Source organism: Salvelinus alpinus, chromosome 3 (assembly GCF_045679555.1).
Source record: "Salvelinus alpinus chromosome 3, SLU_Salpinus.1, whole genome shotgun sequence".
Classification (NCBI taxonomy): domain Eukaryota; kingdom Metazoa; phylum Chordata; class Actinopteri; order Salmoniformes; family Salmonidae; genus Salvelinus; species Salvelinus alpinus.
In genome coordinates, this window is record NC_092088.1 from 85,978,677 (window position 1) to 85,991,736 (window position 13,060).

General features: G+C 45.2%; 1 protein-coding gene and 1 long non-coding RNA gene across 3 annotated transcripts in view; one reads left to right on the forward strand and one right to left on the reverse strand.

Moving 5' to 3' along the window:
* The first annotated feature begins 2,780 nt into the window (after positions 1-2,780).
* On the forward strand, positions 2,781-3,340 carry LOC139571474 (uncharacterized). Its single transcript, XR_011674304.1, has 2 exons — positions 2,781-3,088; positions 3,139-3,340. It is a non-coding gene; the product is annotated as an uncharacterized lncRNA (long non-coding RNA).
* Positions 2,995-13,060, reverse strand: part of LOC139571470 (proteasome activator complex subunit 4B-like) — a 106,550-nt gene continuing 96,484 nt past the window's right edge. For both annotated transcript variants that reach the window (XM_071394386.1, XM_071394385.1), the window contains 4 exons: positions 8,998-9,160; positions 6,364-6,497; positions 5,553-5,694; positions 2,995-5,387 (listed from right to left, as the gene is read on the reverse strand). In XM_071394386.1, coding sequence (XP_071250487.1) covers positions 5,560-5,694; positions 6,364-6,497; positions 8,998-9,160 — 432 coding nt within the window. In that variant the 3' untranslated portion in view covers positions 2,995-5,387; positions 5,553-5,559. The remainder of the gene's footprint in view (positions 5,388-5,552; positions 5,695-6,363; positions 6,498-8,997; positions 9,161-13,060) is intronic.

The window sequence follows — 13,060 nt, forward strand, 5'->3', positions numbered from 1 at the left end:
CTAGAAATACATTTAGGTAATATTGGGTTCCAACTCGTTCTAGAATTCCCTCTCTTTGTAGGGTACAGTATCTTTGTACATTGAGACCCAACTCCTAGCCCTCGATGGATTAAGGTACCCTCTCAACCTGGTAGGCTACGGTAAAACCAGTCAAAGTGCCATCTAATATTGCACAATTATCAAATCAAATTTTGTTTGTCACTTACACATGGTTAGCAGATGTTAATGCGAGTGTAGCGAAATGCTTGTGCTTCTAGTTCCGACAATGCAGTAATAACCAATGAGTAATCTAACCTAACAATTCCACAACTACTACCTTATACACACGTGTAAAGGGATAAAGAATATGTACATAAAGATATATGAATGAGTGATGGTACAGAACGGCATAGGCAAGATGCAGTAGATGGTATAGAGTACAGTCTATACATATGAGATGAGTAATGTAGGGTATATAAACATAAAGTGGCATAGTTTAAAGTGGCTAGTGATACATGTATTACATAAAGATGGCAAGATGCAGTAGATGATATAGAGTACAGTATATACATATACATATGAGATGAGTAATGTAGGGTATGTAAACATTATATTAAGTGGCATTGTTTAAAGTGGCTAGTGATACATTTTTTATCAATTTCCATCAATTTCCATTATTAAAGTGAGCTGGAGTTGAGTCAGTATGTTGGCAGCAGCCACTCAATGTTAGTGGTGGCCGTTTATCAGTCTGATGGCCTTGAGATAGAAGCTGTTTTTCAGTCTCTCGGTCCCTGCTTTGATGCACCTGTACTGACCTCGCCTTCTGGATGATAGCGGGGTGAACAGGCAGTGGCTCGGGTGGTTGTTGTCCTTGATGATCTTTATGGCCTTCCTGTGACATCGGGTGGTGTAAGTGTCCTGGAGGGCAGGTAGTTTGCCCCCAATGATGCGTTGTGCAGACCTCACTACCCTCTGGAGAGCCTTACGGTTGTGGGCGGAGCAGTTGTCGTACTAGGCAGTGATACAGCCCGACAGGATGCTCTCGATTGTGCATCTGTAGAAGTTTGTGAGTGCTTTTGGTGACAAGCCGAATTTCTTCAGCCTCCTGAGGTTGAAGAGGCGCTGCTGCGCCTTCTTCACAACGCTGTCTGTGTGGGTGGACCATTTCAGTTTGTCCGTGATGTGTACGCCGAGGAACTTAAAACTTTCCACCTTCTCCACTACTGTCCCGTCGATGTGGATAGGGGGGTGCTCCCTCTGCTGTTTCCTGAAGTCCACAATCATCTCCTTTGTTTTGTTGACGTTGAGTGTGAGGTTATTTTCCTGACACCACACTCCGAGGGCCCTCACCTCCTCCCTGTAGGCCGTCTCGTCGTTGTTGGTAATCAAGCCTACCACTGTAGTGTCGTCAGCAAACTTGATGATTGAGTTGGAGGCGTGCATGGCCACGCAGTCGTGGGTGAACAGGGAGTACAGGAGAGGGCTCAGAACGCACCCTTGTGGGGCCCCAGTGTTGAGGATTAGCGGGGTGGAGATGTTGTTACCTACCCTCACCACCTGGGGGCGGCCCGTCAGGAAGTCCAGTACCCAGTTGCACAGGGCGGGGTCGAAACCCAGGGTCTCGAGCTTGATGACGAGTTTGGAGGGTACTATGGTGTTAAATGCTGAGCTGTAGTCGATGAACAGCATTCTCACATAGGTATTCCTCTTGTCCAGATGGGTTAGGGCAGTGTGCAGTGTGGTTGCGATTGCGTCGTCTGTGGACCTATTGGGGCGGTAAGCAAATTGGAGTGGGTCTAGGGTGTCAGGTAGGGTGTAGGTGATATGGTCCTTGACTAGTCTCTCAAAGCACTTCATGATGACGGAAGTGAGTGCTACGGGGCGGTAGTCGTTTAGCTCAGTTACCTTAGCTTTCTTGGGAACAGGAACAATGGTGGCCCTCTTGAAGCATGTGGGAATAATAATAAATAAAATGCAAATTAATTACTTTAAAATCATACAATGTGATTTTCTGGATTTTTGTTTTAGATTCCGTCTCTCACAGTTGAAGTGTACCTATGATAAAAAATTACAGACCTCTACATGCTTTGTAAGTAGGAAAACCTGCAAAATCAGCAGTGTATCAAATACTTGTTCTCCCCACTGTATGTACTTGATATGAAGGTATAGGTATAGGAACTGTACCACGGCTGCCCTATAGAGGATACATGTCGCTGTGACTAACTTCAATATGAGCAGTGGTGGAAAAGTACCCAATTGTCTTTTTAAAAATGTTACCTAATCAAATCGGTTAAGAACAAATTATTTTTTACAATGGACAGCCTACACCAGCCAAACCCGGACGACGCTGGTCCAATTGAGCGCCGCCCTAAGGGACTCCCAATCACGGCAGGTTGTGGTCCTGCCTGGATTCGAACCTGTAGTGACGCCTCTAGCACTTAGACCACTGCGCCACTCGGGAGCACGAATGGCATATTTGAGTAAAAGTAAAGATTCCTTAATTGAAAATTACTCAAAAGTCACCCAGTAAACTACTTGAGTAAAAGTCTAACAGTATTTGGTTTAAAATATTCTTATGTATCAAAGTAAAATTAATTTCAAATTGCTTAAATTAAGCAAACCAGACGTTTTAATATATTTATTTAGGGTTAGACAGGGACACACTCCAACACCCAGACAAAATTTACAGAGGAAGCATTTGTGTTTAGTGAGTCCACCAGATCAGAGGCAGTAGGGATGTTCTCTTGATAAGTGTGTGAATTGGTCCATTTTCCTGCCCTGTTAAGAATTCATAATGTAACCAGTACTATTGGGTGTCAGGGATAATGTACAGAGTAAAATGTACATTATTTTCACTAGGAATGTAGTGAAGTAAAAGTTGTCAAAAATATAAATAGTAAAGTAAAATACAGATACCCCCAAAAACTACTTCAGTAGTATTTTTACTTAAATACTTTATACCACTGAATAGGAGCCATCCCAGAACCAATCAGCACAAAGACACACACAAAAAAGTTTATTACCCATTATTTTATTTTTATTTTATTCAGAAAACAGTACATCTAAAAAGAATCACTGCAGTTTTGGCACTACACTAAACAGGAGTGAGGTACTAAACTGAATCACTGCAGTTTTGGCACTACACTAAACAGGAGTGAGGTACTAAACTGAATCACTGCAGTTTTGGCACTACACTAAACAGGAGTGAGGTACTAAACTGAACCAATGCGACTAGATTTTCAAGTCTTCATGGAAAATTAAATATTGAACCAAAAATAAATCTCTCACTAGGGTTTTTAAAAAAGAATGGAGAACAATGTAATATTGAGGAGTCGAGGGGAAGGGGTGCGATGCTAAGGTGGTGGACAGGATGTTTGGCTATTCCTTGGGCCCTGTTTCCCAGACACAGATCAAGCCTAGTCCTGGACTAAAAAGCTTTGTTTCAATGGAGACTCTCCAATTATCATGCTTTTTAGTCCAGGACCAAGCTAGATCTGTGTCCGGGAAATGAGTCCCTTGGGGTTTTGAGAGGGGTTTAGACATGCCATGATGATTAAACTGTACTCATCAGCTGAAAACCGTGCACATAGCCTTGAGGAATGAACACACACTCACACACTCACTCTGCTACATAGTCATCATTGCCCAAGCGAGAGCAGATTACATCAAATGCTCTGTCACTAACAAGCTGAACAATCTATCTACTCACAAACCAAAATCTTTCATTACAAGCAACTTTAAGAATAATAAAATCAGCACTTCAAACAAATAAATAAACATGTTTGTGCATTTATGTTACATACACATGTTATATACACATAATAAAATATGCATATAGCAGAGATAAACAAAGTACACAAACATCAAGTATGTAAATGTGTGTGCCAGGTTAAAATCTAAGTTATGTCCCAAATGACACCCTATTCCTTTATAGTGCACTACTTTTGATCAGAGCCTTATGGGCCCTGATCAAAAGTAGTGCACTAAAAGGAAAAGGGCCCTATTGGGAAACACTCCTAATCTAATGATAATGAACGATCATCTGAACACATACAGACTGTGGCTAAGAACACTTCACTGGAGACCTGGGACAATATGGTTCCTATCCTCTAGAGCAGTGCTCTCCAACCCTGTTTCTGGAGATCTACCCTCCTGTAGGTTTTCACTCCAACCCTGTTCCTGGGGAGCTACTCTACTGTAGGTTTTCACTCCAACCCTGTTCCTGGAGAGATACCCTCCTGTAGATTTTCACTCCAACCCTGTTCCTGGGGAGCTACCCTCCTGTAGGTTCTCACTCCAACCCTGTTCCTGGGGAGCTACCCTCCTGTAGGTTCTCACTCCAACCCTGTTCCTGGGGAGCTACCCTCCTGTAGGTTTTCACTCCAACCCCAGTTGTAACCATCTTAATTCAGCTGATCAACCACGTAGTTTTTAGAATCAGGTGTGCTAGATTAGGGTCATAGTGAAACGTACAGGACGGCAGCTCCCCTGGAACAGGACTGGAGAGCCTTGCTCTAGTGGGAGAATATAGTTAGTTGGTGCAGAGTTGATAACATTGAGGGGATGTTGTACTGAGAGCAATAGTACGGGGGAAACTAGCTCTGGTCCTACGGCGTAGTGGTGCACTAATGGGGGAACACGCACTACATCTTGGACCAGAGATAGAGGGAAACCTGCAGGTATCTTCATCAAGCATTCCACTCCCCCCCCCCCCCCCAACACACACACAAAAAGGAAAAGAACAAGAGAAATCAACTGTACAGTAATATTACAGTAATATTACAAACTGCAGATCAATCATCCATGCTATGGTTTATCCTTAAATATTAAGTATAGTAGAAATGTAAATGAGCGCTAAAAACAAATACACAACTCTATTTTATTCCATCCATTCATTACGTATGCATATTCCCCCCCTCCCCCCTTCTCAAGGTCCTCAGGGTACAGGGTTGTATTCGTTACGGCACAACGTAGCAAAAACCTTTTTCTAAGGAAACATCCAGGTAGTTCCTCCTCGTTTCATTACGTTTGGTGCCTAGAGAAAACGACCCAGGTGTCGTCCATTGGTCTGGTCAGAGGGAAGGGACCTGGACGTGAGGCCCGTCTCCCCTCATGCAGGCTCGTCTGTTCTGGTATTCACACAGCATCTCAGAGTAGCGCTGCTGATCGAGGATCAGGTCGCCATGTCCATATAATGGTATTCAATACGATCAGAAAGGCTAAACTGATCCTAAATCAGCAATTGTACTCAGACGCTTTGTGAATACGGCCCTGTTCTGTTCAGTCTGAGGCTTTCCCAGACTAATAACAGAGTGAGGAACTGTTGAGTGGCTCAAAGAGGGCATTCAGGGTGTCGTTCCTCCGTTAAGAGAACATAACAATCTCCATCTGAAAGTTGTACCAGGGCCCTAAAGAGAGACCAAATGGACGCTTGGATTAATGCTTGGTGCCTTGAGGAAGTGCCTTGTAGTTTATAATGTACTGTAACTTGTGTTGGTGAGGTTTCCACCCAAGCAAACGTTTGAATTGATCTACAATGAGTGAGCATTTTAGGATGGGAGTGTGTGTCCTACCAGGTATCTAGGCATAGTAGCAGGGAGAGACCAGCAGGTCGGTCAGAACCAGCAGCTGGTCGTCAGTGAACTGCTGTTTGTGTTCCTGCCAGTTGTCATGATGAGTCCGCCGGAAGTTAGACAGGGTCTTCTTCACAGTCATCTTCAGGTGAGAGAGAGATATTCAGGAGTGAGCGAGATTCAGGAGCGAGAGAGCGCGAGATATTCAGGATCGAGAGAGCGCGAGATAGTCAGGATCGAGAGAGCGCAAGATATTCAGGATCGAGAGATTCAGGATCGAGAGAGAGTGAGATATTCAGGATCGAGAGAGAGCGAGATATTCAGGATCGAGAGAGAGCGAGATATTCAGGATCGAGAGAGATTCAGGATCGAGAGAGTGAGATATTCAGGATCGAGAGAGAGCGAGATATTCAGGATCGAGAGAGATTCAGGATAGAGAGAGCGCGAGATATTCAGGATCGAGAGAGCGCGAGATATTCAGGATCGAGAGAGCGCGAGATATTTAGGATCGAGCGAGATTCAGGATCGAGAGAGAGTGAGATTCAGGATCGAGAGAGAGTGAGATATTCAGGATCGAGAGAGCGCGAGATATTCAGGATCGAGCGAGATTCAGGATCGAGAGAGCGAGATTCAGGATCGAGAGAGAGTGAGATTCAGGATCGAGAGAGAGCGAGATTCAGGATCGAGAGATAGCGAGATTCAGGATCGAGAGAGAGCGAGATTCAGGGGCGAGAGAGAGCGAGATTCAGGGGCGAGAGAGAGCGAGTGAGAGGGAGAGTGACGTTGAGCTGTGTGTGTTAGTCCTCCTCACCTCAATGGGCTGTGTGTCGTTGAGGTGGACGCTCAGGTTCATCAGTAGCTGGGGCATCCAGCTGGGAACATCGTAGGGGCTGGACAGGATACAGGCACTCAGACCTAACACTCCAGCATGTCGCCTCACTAGATCTACACACACACACACACACACACACACACACACACACACACACACACACACACACACACACACACACACACACACACACACACACACACACACACACACACACACACACACACACACACACACACACACAGGGGGGGGCATTGAAAAACTGAACTATAACATGTTCAGCAAGGTCAAGACAAATGCATTTTAGAAGCCTATCTAACACAACCATGGCAACTGTGTTCCAAGTAAACAATTGACCGTTGGATGTAGACAGCTATGTTCTAATACCCACACCAGTGTGCCACTTAAAGTTAAGATACACAAAATATACAAAAGTATGTGGACACCCCTTCAAATTAGTGGATTTGACTATTTCAGCCCCACCCTTTGCTGAAAGGTGTATAAAATCGAGCACACTGCCATGCAATCTCCATAGACAAACATTGCAGTAGAATGGCCTTACTGAAGAGGTGTGACTTTTAACGTGGCACCGTCATAGGATGCCACCTTTCCAACAAGTCAGTTGGTCTAATTTCTGCCCTGCTAAGGCTGCCCTGGTCAACTGTAAGTGCTGTTATTGTGAAGTGGAAACATCTAGGAGCAACAACGTCTCAGCCGCGACATGGTAGGACACAGAACGGGACCGCCGAGTGCAGGAGCGCATAATAATAGTCTGTACCCGGTTGCAACACTCGATACCGAGTTCCAAACTGCCTGGAAGCAACGTCAGCACAATAACTGTTCGTCTGGGGCTTCATGAAATAGGTTTCCGTGGCCAAGCAGCCACACACAAGCCTATCACCATGCGTGGGTGCCAGGAGAACACTACCTGCCCCAATGCATAGTGCCAACTGTAAAGTTTGGTGGAGGAGGAATAATGGTCTGGGGCTGTTTTTCATGGTTTCATGTTCTCCTTAGTTCCAGGGAAGGGAAATCTTAACGCTACAGCATACAATGACATTCTAGACAAATATGTGCTTCTAACTTTGTGGCAACAGTTTGGGGTAGGCCCTTTCCTGTTTCAGCCCCTGTGCACAAAGTGTGGTCCATGCAGAAATGGTTTGTCGAGATCGGTGTGGAAGAACTTGACTGGCCTGAGCACAGCCCTGACCTCAACCCCATCGAACACCTTTGGGATGAACTGGAACGCCGACTGCGAGCCAGGCCTAATCACGCAACAGTGCACGACCTCACTAATGCTCGTAGCTGAACGGAAGCAAGTCCCAGCAGCAATGTTCCAACATCTAGTTGAACACCTTCCCAGAAGAGTGGAGGCTGTTATAGTAGCAAAGGGGGGACCAACTCCATATTAATGCCCATGGTTTTTTGGAATGAGATGTTCGACGAGCACGTGTCTACATACTTTTGGTCATGTAGTGTGTCATATACCTTTGACTATTGCATGTTCTTATAGGCACTATAGTATTGCCAGCCTAATCTCAGGAGTTGATAGGCTTGAAGTCATAAACAGCGTAATGCTTGAAGCACAGCGAAGAGCTGCTGGCAAATGCAGGAAAGTGCTGTTTGAATGAATGCTTACGAGCCTGCTGCTGCCTACCACCGCTCAGTCGGTGACTTAATTATAATATAATAACAGACAGAAATACGAGCCTCAGGTCATTAATATGGTAAAATACGGAAACTATCATTTCGAAAACAAAACGTTTATTCTTTCAGTGAAATACGGAACCGTTCCGTATTTTATCTAATGGGTGACAACCCTAAGTCTAAATATTACTGTTACATTGTACAACCTTCAATGTTATGTCATAATTATGTACAATTCTGGCAAATTAATTACGGTATTTGTTAGGGAGAAATGGTCTTCACACAGTTTGCAACGAGCCAGGCGGCCCAAACTGCTGCATATACCCTGACTCTGCTTGCACAAAAGCCAAGAGAAGTGACACAATTTCACTAGTTAAAAGAAATCCATGTTAGCAGGCAATATTAACTAAATATGCATGTTTAAAAATATATACTTGTGTATTGATTTTAAGAAAGGCATTGATATTTATGGTTAGGTACACATTGGTGCAACGACAGTGCTTTTTTCGCGAATGTGCTTGTTAAATCATCACCCATTTGGCGAAGTAGGCTGTCATTCGATGATAAATTAACAAGCACCGCATCGATTATATGCAACGCAGGACAAGCTAGATAAACTAGTAATATCATCAACCATGTGTAGTTAACTAGTGATTATGTTAAGATAGATTTTTTTTGATAAGATAAGTTTAATGCTAGCTAGCAACTTACCTTGGCTCCTTGCTGCACTCGCATAACAGGTAGTCAGCCTGCCACGCAGTCTCCTCGTGGAGTGCAATGTAATCGGCCATAATCAGTGTCCAAAAACGCAGATTACTGATCGCTATGAAAACTTGAAATCGGCCCTAATTAAATCGTCCATTCCGATAAATCGGTCGACCTCTAACATGTTTGTCAATTAGCAGACACTGTTATCCAGAGTGACTTATGGGTACAATTAGAGTTAAGTGTTTTGCTCATGGCTACCTCCAGAGGGGATGGTGTCCACCACGGAGCCCAGCTCCCTCTTCCTCTTCTTGGGCAGGCGGGTCTTGCAGAGGGCCTCAAAGTGGCTCTGCATGGGGCCCTCTATGGACAGGAAGTTACACTGAAGGAAACCGCTCAGAGTGGTGGCAGCCATCTCCCTCACCTGGGGGAGAGAAGGAAAGAGGGTTCATTATTTCTACATACATATGTGGAGCTGGCTGGTCCAGTCTGTACTGACTAGATCTGCTCAACAGACAGAAGCTCCATCTAAACTCTCCTCCTCCTCAAAATGCAGTGAAGAAAGGCTGAGGGGTGGGACCATAGTTGGACATTGTCCTCCAATACTCTTGAGAAGTAGTCAAGGAGATAGGAAGAGATGAATCACTGAAAGATTAATTGAGAGCGAGCTAGCGGAGAGGGAGCGAGCGAGGAGAGAGAGCGAGCGAGCGGGGAGACAGAACGAGCGAGCGGGGAGAGTGAGCGAGCGGGGAGAGAGAACGAGCGAGCAGGGAGAGAGAGCGAGCGAGCGAGCAGGGAGAGGGAGCGAGCAGGGAGAGAGAGCGAGCGAGCGAGCAGGGAGAGGGAGCGAGCAAGGAGAGAGAGCGAGCGAGCGAGCAGGGAGAGGGAGGGAGCGAGCAGGGAGAGGGAGGGAGCGAGCAGGGAGAGGGAGGGAGCGAGCAGGGAGAGGGAGAGAGCGAGCAGGGAGAGGGAGGGAGCGAGCAGGGAGAGGGAGGGAGCATCAAAGTATTGAGATAAACTTTTGTTATTGACCAAATACTTATTTCCCACCATAATTTGCAAATAAATTCATTAAAAATCCTACAATGTGATTTTCTGGATTTTTCCCCCTCATTTTGTCTGTCATAGTTGAAGTATGATGTATGATGAATTACAGGCCTCTCTCATCTTTTTAAGTGGGAGAACTTGCACAATTGGTGGCTGACTAAATACTTTTTTGCCCCACTGTATATAGAGGGCAGGTCAGACTAGATATAGAGGGCAGGTCAGACTAGATATAGAGGGCAGGTCATTAGACCAGAGGGCAGGTCATTAGACTAGAGGGAAGGTCATTAGACCAGAGGGCAGGTCATTAGACCAGAGGGCAGGTCATTAGATTAGAGGGCAGGTCATTAGACCAGAGGGCAGGTCATTAGACTAGAGGGAAGGTCATTAGACCAGAGGGCAGGTCATTAGATTAGAGGGCAGGTCATTAGACCAGAGGGCAGGTCATTAGATTAGAGGGCAGGTCATTAGACTAGAGGGCAGGTCATTAGACTAGAGGGCAGGTCATTAGACCAGAGGGCAGGTCATTAGACTAGAGGGCAGGTCATTAGACTAGAGGGCAGGTCATTAGACTAGAGGGCAGGTCATTAGACTAGAGGACAGGTCATTAGACTAGAGGGCAGGTCATTAGACTAGAGGGCAGGTCATTAGACTAGAGGGCAGGTCATTAGACTAGAGGGCAGGTCATTAGACTAGAGGGCAGGTCATTAGACTAGAGGGCAGGTCATTAGACTAGAGGGCAGGTCATTAGACTAGAGGGCAGGTCATTAGACTAGAGGGCAGGTCATTAGACTAGAGGGCAGGTCATTAGATCAGAGGGCAGGTCATTAGATTAGAGGGCAGGTCATTAGACTAGAGGACAGGTCATTAGACTAGAGGGCAGGTCATTAGACTAGAGGGCAGGTCATTAGACTAGAGGACAGGTCATTAGACTAGAGGACAGGTCATTAGACTAGAGGACAGGTCATTAGACTAGAGGACAAGTGAACTGGGGTATTTTGTCTGAATAGAAATACAGAAAAGGCTACATCACCCTCCCCCTTATCCCCTCCCCATAGCAACAGAATACTCCTGCAGTCTGTGGTTTCCATAGCAACAAGTGAGAGGGGGACCGGAGGGGGAGAATAAGGAGGAAGAGTGCTGTAAGACAGGGAGGGCCTGTGATCACACACACACACACACACACACACACACACACACACACACACACACACACACACACACACACACACACACACACACACACACACACACACACACACACACACACACACTTACTTTGTAACCTCCAGACCTACCTATCTACCATTCTGTCTTCTTCAATGTGATCTGTAACCTCCAGACCTACCTATCTACCATTCTGTCTTCTTCAATGTGATCAGTAACCTCCAGACCTACCTATCTATCATTCTGTCTTCTTCAATGTGATCTGTAACCTCCAGGACTACCTATCTACCATTCTGTCTTCTTCAATGTGATCAGTAACCTCCAGACCTACCTATCTATCATTCTGTCTTCTTCAATGTGATCTGTAACCTCCAGACCTACCTATCTACCATTCTGTCTTCTTCAATGTGATCTGTAACCTCCAGACCTACCTATCTACCATTCTGTCTTCTTCAATGTGATCTGTAACCTCCAGGACTACCTATCTACCATTCTGTCTTCTTCAATGTGATCTGTAACCTCCAGACCTACCTATCTACCATTCTGTCTTCTTCAATGTGATCTGTAACCTCCAGACCTACCTATCTACCATTCTGTCTTCTTCAATGTGATCTGTAACCTCCAGGACTACCTATCTATCATTCTGTCTTCTTCAATGTGATCTGTAACCTCCAGACCTACCTATCTACCATTCTGTCTTATTCAATGTGATCTGTAACCTCCAGACCTACCTATCTACCATTCTGTCTTCTTCAATGTGATCTGTAACCTCCAGACCTACCTATCTACCATTCTGTCTTCTTCAATGTGATCTGTAACCTCCAGGACTACCTATCTATCATTCTGTCTTCTTCAATGTGATCTGTAACCTCCAGACCTACCTATCTACCATTCTGTCTTCTTCAATGTGATCTGTAACCTCCAGACCTACCTATCTACCATTCTGTCTTCTTCAATGTGATCTGTAACCTCCAGACCTACCTATCTATCATTCTGTCTTCTTCAATGTGATCTGTAACCTCCAGACCTACCTATCTACCATTCTGTCTTCTTCAATGTGATCTGTAACCTCCAGACCTACCTATCTACCATTCTGTCTTCTTCAATGTGATCTGTAACCTCCAGACCTACCTATCTACCATTCTGTCTTCTTCAATGTGATCAGTAACCTCCAGACCTACCTATCTACCATTCTGTCTTCTTCAATGTGATCTGTAACCTCCAGACCTACCTACAGTGGGGAGAACAAGTATTTGATACACTGCCGATTTTGCAGGTTTTCCTACTTACAAAGCATGTAGAGGTCTGTCATTTTTATCATAGGTACACTTCAACTGTGAGAGACGGAATCTAAAACAAAAATCCAGAAAATCACATTGTATGATTTTTAAGTAATTAATTTGCATTTTATTGCATGACATAAGTATTTGATCACCTACCAACCAGTAAGAATTCCGGCTCTCACAGACCTGTTAGTTTTTCTTTAAGAAGCCCTCCTGTTCTCCACTCATTACCTGTATTAACTGCACCTGTTTGAACTCGTTACCTGTATAAAAGACACCTGTCCACACACTCAATCAAACAGACTCCAACCTCTCCACAATGGCCAAGACCAGAGAGCTGTGTAAGGACATCAGGGATAAATTGTAGACCTGTACAAGGCTGGGATGGGCTACAGGACAATAGCCAAGCAGCTTGGTGAGAAGGCAACAACTGTTGGCACAATTATTAGAAAATGGAAGAAGTTCAAGATGACGGTCAATCACCCTCGGTCTGGGGCTCCATGCAAGATCTCACCTCGTGGGGCATCAATGATCATGAGGAATGTGAGGGATCAGCCCAGAACTACACGGCAGGACCTGGTCAATGACCTGAAGAGAGCTGGGACCACAGTCTCAAAGAAAACCATTAGTAACACACTACGCCGTCATGGATTAAAATCCTGCAGCGCACGCAAGGTCCCCCTGCTCAAGCCAGCGCATGTCCAGGCCCGTCTGAAGTTTGCCAATGACCATCTGGATGATCCAGAGGAGGAATGGGAGAAGGTCATGTGGTCTGATGAGACAAAAATAGAGCTTTTTGCTCTAAACTCCACTCGCCGTGTTTGGAGGAA